Genomic DNA, 12,498 nt, shown 5'->3' with positions numbered 1-12,498 from the left:
ATGAAATCTCTCTCAATATAATCAACTACGTTACATAGAGGCTCAGCTGTATCTGTGGATTAAGTGGAAGAGGGGACTGATTGTGCCCACAACACTTGTACTCCATAGAGAGTAAATACTTATAAATACTCTTCAACTTAGTCTATTTATTTTTATGAGATGTGTTGATTGTTTTGCAGGTTGGACGGTCATACGCATTCGAACGTGAACAATAACGTGAATTTAGCGCAGGTGAACAGTAGCCGTGAGTCACCTGTGAGACTGAGCAAGCAAGTGAGCGGAGCAGGTCGACTAGTGCGCACTCCAGCTGCTAACACGGGAACTGGCAACTCCAGCCTCGGTCATACGTCGCCTGCCTCTGCCGACAAAAAGGTACTCAAACAATCCAACTTAATAACTTTTTTAAAGAATTTTCTGGTAGCTTGTATACCAACTTTGGGTTGGTTTGATCATAGAGAAAGTATAAGAAGATATCCCATGCTATAGGTAGTTTATGTTCCAAATTTCAGGCCGATTTTTGTTAACTCAAGCCGATTACTGTCAGCTACTGTCTATTATTACTGTTTTGGCCGGGTGAGAGTGTAAGAACAGTACAGTATGAGAGAATACCAGCTCACATAGCTTCACGAGAAAGAAATACTAGGACTATCGGCTAGAGTTAACATTGAACATTGAAACATAAATGCCATTGGATGTCTTCTTATGCTATCTTTTATTTATGCTTACAAGTAGACAATGAAATAATTTGGCATGTAGATACGAAAAGTTACTGGTGGGCATTGCTTGTCTTCACTCCACTTCCCATCAGTTTCCATGTAGACAGATGTTTGGTGAATGGCGGAAAGTGAAGTAAGGAAAAGCAATGGCTGCCAGTAGCTTACCGTTTTCACATTCCCTGTCTATAGTAAAGCAGCTTTACTTTCGATTTCCCCCGAGAAATACCAACTGAACATGATAAGTATAGCATAATAGATGCTTGATTTAATTAATCATGGCCTACATTTGTACCAGTACAAATGGCCCATAAGATTTATAAAAATCTTATGTCAACCATACAATAATATTCACTTGATGCCGGCTCCCAAGTTGTTTTTTGCTGGTAGTGACATATTGTAATTGATAATACTTATTTCAACATTTGTAATTTTGTTTTTATGGCAAATAAATTTGAGTATAAAATAATCGCTTGCACTGTTTGACGGCCAATATTTTATAATAATCTGTTCCAATAATGTTGTAGTCTTTAATACTGTTCAACTTCAACTAAACTACCATAAGTGCAGCCATAGCCACTTCTAATACAAGGCCCTGGACTACGATATTTCAACGTCGCAGTGTAGGCCTACAATCTAATACATGATTGGTGAAAAATATTTAAAAAATACCAGCTGATCTTTTTCACCAATCATTTATTAGATTGTAGGCCTACTCTGCGATGCTGCAATATCGTAGGCCAGGGCCTTGTATTAGAGGTGGCTATGGTGCAGCATACTAAACCAATTTAAAGCTGTTCTACTGCACTAGAAATACTAAAAAAAAACAAATTGTTATAACTTAATACATCTGTGTAACTTAGTTGAATAAAAAATGAATAAATTAATAATCCTAATCCATACTCTTGTGTGTGTGTGTTGTAGGGCAGACAAGGCTCGCTGTCACGTCTGCAGTCGTCGTCGCACAGTGAGCGTGAGAGGGGTGGGGGTGGCGCGACGGGGTGTGTGGGGGGGCTGGTGCGGCGGGGCTCGCTGACGGGTGGTGGAGGGGGGGTCACGTCGCGCAGTGCTACCAACCTGACAGCGGCGGAAGGCGGCAGCGGGGCCGGGGGCGGCAGGCGAGGCAGGGCTGCCAACTACCATCGCAGCCATAGCAGGGAGCGGGGAGGCGGTGCTATCCAGCCGGTCAACGGCAATGCGCCCACTGAGGTACGCAATGCTATTACTGTATTATTTAATTGATTTATCCAAATAATTCCTTCAATTTTATTCACAATTATTAAATTGACAGCCTCTTAATTTAAATTTATTTTTCTTCTTTCATCTAAATTAACTTCTCAATTAACTGATATGATATGTGGGATCATATGTTATACCTCGATAAGATTATCATCATCCTTTGTGGTTTGTATTATCGAGGATCGACGGTCTCCAATATATGAAAGTGGCTGATTGTGTATTTATTTATTCATTTATATATTTACTACTCCCCAATATATTATGTATTTACTTTTATTACTTTATTATATTTATTTATCTATTTATTTGTTTAGGTTGTACATCCGCCATCGCCGCCTCCCCTCGGCCAGCCGCCGGGCGAAGAGCCGCCGGATCTGGTGGCAGAGGAGAGCAGTGACGTCATCACTGAGCCAACCGACCGCAGTGACGTCACCACTGAGCCCACTGACAGCAGTGACGTCGTCACCGCAGAAGAGGCAGTGGCGGCTCCGAACCCGACTGCCGCAACCGCCACCGCAGTTACGGTTGCCGCAGTTGAGCAGCCGGAACAACAGTCGTCTGAGGATGATGAGGAGAAGGCGGTTGGTGTATCGCCTGATGGAAGGTAGAGTTAATTCATTTTTTATATTTTATTGTTATTAAAAAGTCGTAACTCCCTCACGAAAAATAGAAAATAGGAAAAGATACTAATCAGCAGTATAAATAATACTAAGGTAAGACACTAAGCAAAATTATTTTGGTCGTGACTCTTGCAGACCAATATTCAGGAACCTGAGAATGCTAACGGTTCCAGCTATCTATTATTTGTAAGCTGTTTTGTTTGTCGTCGAAAATAGCCTTGAATTTGTTCAAACAGAGCCCAACATGCATATGATACTCGTAAAAATTCCTCCATATTGTATTGACACAGAACAGCCTATTTTGAGAGAGAACCTTACTGCTCCGGTATGCGACTTTATAACAGACTATCCACATCGTTGAAAAATTTGAAAAAAATCTCTCACGGAAACTTCGACTCTGAGACTATCGAAGGATGTCCCTTCTCAATAGACTATTGCTGCAATACTGCTAACAATAGAAAAAATAAATTCAATATAGCTCTGCTCACTTAAGCAGCTTAACGCAACAAATAAATACTAATAAAAGAATAAGATTAATTCGACAGAAATACGGCAACAGTGCGCTCATATTCTCGTAAGGTATAACGTGGAAATAGAGCCCCGTGCTGAAAACTTTATGGTTTGCATGGACTGTAGTATCAACAGTTGTATAATTTTCTGTATTGATTTGAGATGAATATTAATAAGCTTTATTCTCATTATTGCAGGTTCCTAAAGTTTGAGGAGGAGATAGGGAGAGGTAGCTTTAAGACTGTATATAAGGGTCTCGACACGCAGACCGGTGTGGCTGTGGCATGGTGTGAATTGCAGGTAATTTATCATTTACATTTTTACCACATTACCAATCGCAATATCCAATACATAATTTAAATAGGATTTAAGGTTTGATGTGAATTACATAATATATTAATGCTTGGCAGAGAAATCCTTTCGAATGTTTCTTTCGACGTAATATTGTACTCTATTTTACTTATTATAAACACGATCATTTATATACACAAAATTCGATTTAGTCATTTAAATTATTCTATTAAATTTTGTTTTAGGAGAAAAAGTTGAACAAAAGCGAGAGACAGAGGTTTAGGGAGGAGGCAGAAATGCTAAAGGGCCTGCAGCACTCCAACATCGTTCGTTTCTACGACTACTGGGAAGTAACGCTTACTAAAAGAAAATACATTGTACTAGTCACTGAGCTTATGACGTCCGGCACGCTTAAAACGTGAGTAATACTGTTATCGGTGTTCAACTCAGTCTAACAAAATAGCCATTTGATCATATTAATTTTTATTGGAGATATTTATCTTGCACATTCATAAAGTCCAACTTTGCAGGTTTATGTGGTTATATCGCTGATATTCTTGTAATTATTTACAATTACAATATCGTCAAATAAAGCCGGAATCTATGCTTTATATATGCTGTTGAATGTCCTCGCCTTCAGTTTATGTAATACTTGAATTTGTCTCATGATATATTATCTTAACATCCTCTTAGTAGATCATCCATGAAACAAATTCAAGTATTGCATGAACTGAAGGCGAGAACATCCAACATCATAATATAAAACATAGACTAGGACTTTATTGAATAATAAAATTAATAATATAATCAAATCCTTGTACCTTATGTACTGACACAATATATTAAAAAAATAATTTGCATTGAAAATGTACAGTGCTCCTTGCCATCATCAAAGACCATTTTAAATTATACTTTAGTAATTTTTATGTATTCCACTGCTTGTTTTGTCGATGTTTAATATCACATTCCTCATCGGCTGCTCTCTTTAAATATACAAAGTTTAATGGTGTTGTATTTGTTTAATATTTATATTTGTACATACAATATAATCATGAATGATTCTGTACATTTCAAATTTCGAATCTCCAAGATTTTTGAGCTTTAATAGAAACTCAGTAATGTAGTTTCTTCAGTTTTCGTCTCGTCGCTATTACTCGATCTTAATTTAAGCAGCCTTAATTCCAATGAAGTTTAATTTTGAATGTTCACTCAAATTGATGTTTTACAATTATTACTTTTCTTATCTTTCTCTTGTATTATTAAATTGAAACTGTGTTATTTGTACTAATATTATTTGGTAGACTAATTTTGAAAGGTTGATGTTGTCAATACCACTTTATGTGTTCACATCCTCAGCTGAACTAATGTTCAGCATCAACATCAATTCTTTCAATTATATAATGACTATTTTATTTATTGACGTGGCGAAGTTTGGACAGTAATGTCCACTCTACCACTTAACCATGTAACCAATTATGGAAAAGTACTACATCACTTTCCAAACAATCAAGTTCATGTTTATTGTTTGATTGGACAGCTACCTGAGACGTTTCAAAAAGATCAACCCGAAAGTGCTGAAGTCGTGGTGCCGACAGATCCTGAAAGGCCTGTCGTTCCTGCACTCGCGGTCGCCGCCCATCATCCACCGCGACCTCAAGTGCGACAACATCTTCATCACCGGCACCACCGGCTCGGTCAAGATCGGTGACCTCGGCCTCGCTACACTCAAGAACCGGTCCTTCGCCAAGTCCGTCATTGGTCAGTTTGCCCATCAATAACTTCTAAATTCATTCATAAAGTATCCATCTCATTAGCAATGTGAGTGCCTCAGATCTTGCCTATTCCAGACAAACTGAAACAAGTTGTGCCCTTGTGCCGTTCAGTCTGTAAACCGTTCAGTACATTCTCACAGCATTGTGCTTCCGTTGCAGTCTGATACACAGGAAGCGTAGTCAGCTAAACCGTTTCAAATTAGAATGTTTAATTAGGTTTTAAAGAGTAAAAGAAAAGGTTAGGTTTTGGCTTTTAAATGGCAATATGTTTTTATTATAATGTAATGTTTTGTTCAGGATGAAGTACCAATATGATACGGTACCTATCATACGAATATAATAAAATGATACTGTATCCGCAAACCAACGGGAACCTGAAAAACCGGGCACATCTGAGATCCCCCGATCTAATTCTCGCACATTTGAGAAATAGCACACATGAATGACATATCTAGCAAAACAATTACTAAATTCGTTTTAGCTGTTTATCTGTTTAATAAACCAGCTAGAAAATCATTCAAAAAGTATTTATCTCATGAATAAAACTACTATAAAATCGTTTATGAACTATCCATCTCATCAACAAAACAACTAGAAAATTATTTAATCATAACAATAAATTTAAAAACACTAATTATTCTCCATGCACTGTATTAAAGTTGTATTTAAAAACCGAACTCCGCTAAATACCTTTTATAAGTTTAAAAATCGCTTCCCGGTGGTCGGAGTACTCCTAAAGCTGTAGGTCCACTCATCTCTCATTATCATCCGTCTCATTACCCACGCACAAGCCTAGAGCTCATGTGGGTATCATACTCAGCAAAAACAATTACTCTCTGGAATTCTAAAATACCACTTATAAACACCTCCACCATCCCCCCTTGAAAAGGATTATAAAACTTGATTATTTTTTAAATTTTTCTTGAGAATAGATTCACACTCAAAGAATGTGCTGCCGTCTCTTAAATTCTACAAAGACATCCAGAACCAACTGTTGTTATCACTTGATGAAATAGATAAAGATAGCTTTGAGATCAGCGGCCATCTGCCAAACTGCAGCCGGCCTTCAATTTTGACAGTTATTAAATCCGAAAATTTCATACACGATATTGATTTTTTGACAGTAATAATAATACATTTTATTTCCATTAAAATACAAAAAAATCTAACCAATAAAATGTAAATATTAAAAAATACAATATATGAAATTTACTACAAATCTAAATAAATTGATTTTTTGGAAATTAACCTACTCAACAATGGGAAACCCATGTACTAGAGCAGGTGTATTAGTAATACATTTAGAGTAGGATAGTAGTTTACAATACTACACTGCAGTGAAAAATATCGACTGCTGTTCTAAATATAGAGTCATATTCCAATTCAGTCAATTTTTGTAGATGCTCTTTTATTGTCTGTGTTTTCTGGGTGAGTTGATTGGGATTTCTGTGCGTCAGGTACGCCGGAATTCATGGCGCCGGAGATGTACGAGGAGCATTACGACGAGAGTGTGGACGTGTATGCGTTCGGCATGTGTATGCTGGAGATGGCCACCTCTGAGTATCCATACTCTGAATGCACGGGTCCGGCTCAGATCTACAAGAAAGTCGTGTCGGTAAGTGCTTATCTTGTTCTAAGATTACGCTTTCAATCATCTGTAACTTGTCAAAGTTACTGGAACTTTTTCTAAGCTTCTTAACTCACAAAACCTAAAGTCTGGAAATCAAAATCAATTAGGGGAAATATTCTGTTTTAAAACTATTTGCAAAATCATCAGTAACATTTCTAGGTCACTGTAACTTTTTCTAAACTTCTTAACTCATAAGGCTTCCTAAAGTCTGGATTTCTAAATCAAGTAGGGGAAATATTTTGAAGATATTCTCAAATTGTTCATTACTATTTCATGTTCATTGATTGATTGAAACTTTATTGATTAAGTTGGTTGATATGTTACAATCTATTTTTCGTAACTCTTCAAAAAAACAGTTCATTTAGAGATTCTCAACTTCCGTTTATGACGTATGGTTTCTAAAAGTTCGTTATGAATGGACAAATTTCGAACATAAAGAAGCTGAATTTTGTTATTTATCTTGTTTCAGGGTGTAAAACCACAGAGCTTTGAAAAAGTCGAAAACCCAGAAGTGAAGGATATAATTGAACGATGCATTCGTCTAAGGAGGGATGAAAGGTGTGTATTTGTTTGGTTTTAATTATTTATCAATCAATCAATCAATCAATAGTTTATTTTTCCTTCATACAATGCATACATGAATGTATAATTACATAAATAAAATTGACAATTAACAATATAAGTAAAAGTAAAATAGTATTATTATTAAATACGGAAAGTCCCTGAAAAGGTTAAAAACCTGAGCGCAGGGGCCGAGTGTTATTACTAATACAAAATTATTTCTAAGATAAAGAAAAATAGAATGTCTGTGAATCACTACCACATAAAATTAATGAAAGAAAGAAATGCAAATCACGAAATGACAAATCACATAATATTATCGACTAGATCGCACGCCATCCTACGGAATTTGTACGGGGAGAACCAAAAGATATCCAAGTGCTGAGAACAACTATTGAAAATTCTCTGTGCTCTATTCAGAGGAGAGTTATAATGACTCACCGTTCTGGAGCGTGAGATATGAAAAGAAAAGGTCGAACGACGAGCAATGGTATTTATATAAATATTAATTTTGGAAAGCAGATACGGAGAATCAATTTTGTTATTTAAAAGATTATAAAGGAAAAGAAGAGATTTGACGTCACGTCTGACTTTCAGTGATTTAATTTGAAACATACTTCTTAAAGAATTGGTAGGGTAATCAAACGGGCAGAAAACATTGTGCTTTTTATAATAAATACATCTCAAGAATTTATTCTGCATTCGCTCTAGTATTTGAATCTGTTCATTATAATATGGATTCCAAATTTCGCTAGCATATTCCATCAGGCTTCTTACAATTGATTTGTATAACAGTACCAAAGGCACTATGTCTCCAAAGGGTGAGCATGTCCTCAAGATGAATCCCATCTGCTGGTTAGCTCTGAAGATGAGATTGAATGTAGGCAAAGTAAACTAATTTTGAAACGGCTATGTTACCCAACCTGCTGATATTATAAAATTTGTTTATGCAGTGCTTGAGTTTATTACAAAGCTTATCTATGTGAATATATATATATATATATATATATATTATATATATATATATATATATATATTATATATATATATATTTATATTTATAACCAATATACAATTGTGTATAATGACGAATTATATTCTGTCCTATTACATTTTATTCTATTTAAATGAATTTCATTTTATTTAATTTTTTTTTTTAATCAAATCAAATCTATTTCCATCTTCATACAACATACACGATACAGTATAGTAAGAATGAACTATTCTAATACACAGTATGAACCATTTAATAATGAAAATGAAAATTTCCATCAGTAAAAGTAAAACTTGCTTGCTGGTGGGAGTCAATCCTAAAAATAAATTTAATAATAATTATTAAATACTAGCAAAAATAAAAATTATTTGAATTATAATGTCCGGTTTCACCAAGACATTTGAACATGGTTGAATCATGTACGCTTTACAACAAGTGAACTGGAGTTAAGTGAAGTGGATTTCTATGGCGATAGTTGCTACCGATAACTCAAGTGCACACTTGTAAATCGTACCCTGCATGGTCATGCTCAAGTGCCTTGACTGAGCTTAGTGAAACCGAGCATGAGAGTCTAATATATTGCCTGGTAAAAAATCAATAGTTTTGTATTGAAGGCACGAGTTGAATGCAAGTTTAGACACGAGACGTTGATGCGAGTGTCTGAAAAATTTGACGAGTTCGTTAAATTTCAATTTCAACCGTTGCATGCGCCATTTTATTCTATTTTACTCTATTCTATCCCCAGACCGGGCATCAAAGAGCTGCTGCTGGTGGAGTTCTTCGCGGAGGACGTCGGCCTGAAGGTGGAGCTGGTGTCGTCGCGTGAGGAGGCCATCGCGCAGGAGTCAACCCGTGTCGAGTTCAGACTGCGCGTGCTCGACCCGAAGAAGCGCAGTCACAAGCATAAGGAAAATGAGGCCATTCAGTTTGAGTTCGACATGGCCACTGATGTCGCTGATGAGGTAATCGAATCGCAATTCGTTGATGTAAGGATGAATGATATTATACAATATTATGATGGCGTCGTTGGATTGGAACGGATGTTGTTTATAAGAACGAACGAGTAATAAGTGTATGAATGATATTATAGATATTGATGGCGTGGTTGAATCAGAATCGTTGATGTTATTTATAAGAATGAAAGAATACCAAGGTTTAAATGATATTATAGTCTGTTCTGGGAGCTGAGTCGATATAAACAGACATTTGAAAGTGAACCATTTGGGAGTACAGCATAACGAATGTATAAAATTCCATAAATTGTAATAAGATTAATTATACTTAGTTATTTCCCACTGAACTCAATAATCACAGGACGAGATTCAGCGTAAATGAAACTATTGTGAGCTGTTATTCACGGGTCTAGCAATTAACAGCTATACGATTTCTTCCAAACCCTCTTCCATTCCGAAATTCCAATCTCAATGAGAATTCGTAATTGAGGCTATGAGTGCAATCGATTTACAATATTCCTTCCATAACTTTTGCATGAGTTTTCCTCTTCTTATTATTTATTCTATCTATAAATTAAGTTTCAACGTAATCATTAAAAATAGGAAAACTGGTTCTGGTAGACGTTCAAGTAACAATCTAAACTGGTATACACAAGAATTGAAAAATCATAAGAGTAGGCTTGATTTTTTATACTTTCTTTCCAAACACATCCTCTGATTATAAAGATATGTATACTCGAGAAAAAAGTTATTACAGACTAATGATAAAAAAAGCAAAAAAAGAATACAACAAAAGTTTAATAGAGAATTCTGAAAATAAGTCGAAGACACTGTGGAACATAGTAAACAAGGATAAATCAGAAAAAAAAGATCTACTCAAGAACATTATATCTCCAGACAGTTTCAATAGTTTCTTTGCAATATTGCTAATGAAATTAAGAAAAAACTTGATAAAAATGATACAGTTACATCAGATAATCTACTAAAGAATAAGAATGTTCCTGAAAGTATTGAGATGTTTAGATTCAAGCCCATTACAGAGAATTGCGTTCTGGAAGTTGTTAAGCATATGTCACCAAAGATAAGCAAAGATCACTATGGACTATCCAATGCCCTAATTAAACGAATCATAGATTGTATTGTTACCCCATTCACGGCACTTATTAATGAAGTCATCGCTAATGGAAAATTCCCCACTTCTCTTAAAATTACCAAAATTATACCAATTTACAAGAAGGGCAAGCATGATGATATTGCCAACTATAGACCTATTGCTTTGGTCCCTATACTGTCTAAAATAATCGAAATTCTGCTCGCAATGCAATTTTGCAAATTTCTTGAAATTAATAACTTGCTCTGCAAAACACAGTTTGGCTTCCGAAAAGGCCTCTCAACCACACATGCTCTTATAAAACTGGTTGAAGAAATTCTTGACTGCTTTGAAGATAAATCCGCTGCCGCTGTCTCTTTCTGTGACCTCAGTCGTGCATTCGATTGTGTGTCACATGATATCCTCCTGGCGAAATTGAAACACCTTCATGTTGAGGGACCTGCTCTTGAGCTATTTTCTTCCTATTTGCGAGGCAGAGTGCAGTACGTCTCCGTGAATGGTGACAACTCTCGCGTTTTGCCTGTGGAGTGTGGTGTGCCTCAGGGGTCTGTATTGGGTCCAGTGCTTTTTCTGATCATGATTGATGATCTTAGCATAAATGTCCAACAAAAATCTTCATGTATGCCGATGATACCACAGTTCTTAATAAGCACAAAAATGATGCTCAAGCTGTTGCACTGTCGGAGAGGAATCTGGAGTCGGTGCAAACTTGGTTGAATGCCAACGAACTGTTCCTCAACAAAGCCAAAACCACAACAGTCACTTTTAGGCTCAAAAAGGGATCAGCAACAAATGATACTGGTGAGGAGCAGAAATTCCTAGGAATAATTATTGACCCTACTCTAAGTTGGGCACAACACATTGCTGTTCTGAAAAGTAGGTTGAGCAGCGGTGTGTTTGCCCTAAACGATTATGTGGGGAGCTGGACCAACATGGACTATGTCAGGCTTATTTTGGTATTTTTCATCCACACATTTCATATGGCCTTATAGTCTGGGGCTGTTCTTCACAAGCACAAGACATTTTCATAATGCAGAAAAGGGCTGTCAGAGTCATCGCCAGGGCGCGGAATCGGGAACATTGTAGAGATATTTATAAAGGTCTTCGAATTCTAACCTTATATTCATTATATATATTGCAATGCTTACTATTCCTGAAAGCAAATCCAGAGAAAGTGGAGTTGAGAAATGCAATTCATTCTTATAATACAAGATCCAATCAGACGCTCAATGTAACACGAAGCAGACTGCATAAAACTGATCAAAGTCCCTCGAATGTTGCAATTAAATTGATGAATAGGCTTCCTATTGAGGTGAGGCAACTTAATCACAGGAGGTTCAAAATGATTTTAGAAATATTTCTCTTGAAAAACCCCTTTTACTCAGTTGAAGAGTTTATCGACATGAAAATGAATGTAGAAGATTCAATATTTAGAATTTATTAATATTACTGTTATATGAATAGGACTAATATACCATACATGTTTTATTGTAAATGTGACTTTGTATTGTTTTTTATTGACAGTATTTGTATTGACTGAGTGTTTTACTGTTATATTGACTGGCCTATATGTCAAATTGTGACATCCTGTTTTTTGGCTAATAAATTTATTATTATTATTATTATTATTATATTATTATTATTATTATTATAACATAGGATAAAAGAGTTGGTCAATTTTATCATGTTACGAAGTTGATTTATGTAAGCATTCGAAAGCTATCGTCAAAACATACAAACAAACGGACAACGACTTGAGTCAAAAGTAGGAACTCGCTACGCTTGATGGACAATAATAAAATGTTGAAATGTTTATTCGTAATGATGGTTGAGTAGGATGGGGATACACCCCTTTGAATTCTAAGGATGTTGATATTTTAGGTCTCAACCGAACTTCTGCAGATAATAATGATAGAATGGTGATAACATCCCTTTCACAATAATATTAATGTGCCTTAAAGAACAAATGAGTTGATTCAATTCGACTATGTTTCATTCTAGTAAGGATAACCCAAGTACTTAATACTGATGGTGAATGAACCCAAAGTATAATGTAGAACCTGTAAGAAACGCCCTTATATGCAAAAGACATAATTGGACATCG

The 12,498-nt window shown here is 35.9% G+C and overlaps 1 protein-coding gene across 1 annotated transcript in view; it reads left to right on the top strand.

Moving 5' to 3' along the window:
- The window catches only part of LOC111050075, an 83,933-nt gene that overhangs the window by 15,698 nt on the left and 55,737 nt on the right, over positions 1-12,498 (top strand). The window contains exons 4-12 of the mRNA XM_039431365.1: positions 180-372; positions 1,638-1,922; positions 2,267-2,556; positions 3,280-3,382; positions 3,619-3,791; positions 4,911-5,131; positions 6,603-6,760; positions 7,245-7,333; positions 9,076-9,292. Of these exons, the coding sequence (XP_039287299.1) occupies positions 180-372; positions 1,638-1,922; positions 2,267-2,556; positions 3,280-3,382; positions 3,619-3,791; positions 4,911-5,131; positions 6,603-6,760; positions 7,245-7,333; positions 9,076-9,292 (1,729 nt within the window). The remainder of the gene's footprint in view (positions 1-179; positions 373-1,637; positions 1,923-2,266; positions 2,557-3,279; positions 3,383-3,618; positions 3,792-4,910; positions 5,132-6,602; positions 6,761-7,244; positions 7,334-9,075; positions 9,293-12,498) is intronic.

The sequence above is a fragment of the Nilaparvata lugens genome, chromosome 6, assembly GCF_014356525.2.
Source record: "Nilaparvata lugens isolate BPH chromosome 6, ASM1435652v1, whole genome shotgun sequence".
Lineage (NCBI taxonomy): Eukaryota > Metazoa > Arthropoda > Insecta > Hemiptera > Delphacidae > Nilaparvata > Nilaparvata lugens.
Note: the sequence above shows the minus strand (reverse complement) of the source record. Positions and strands in the feature narration are given on the sequence as shown.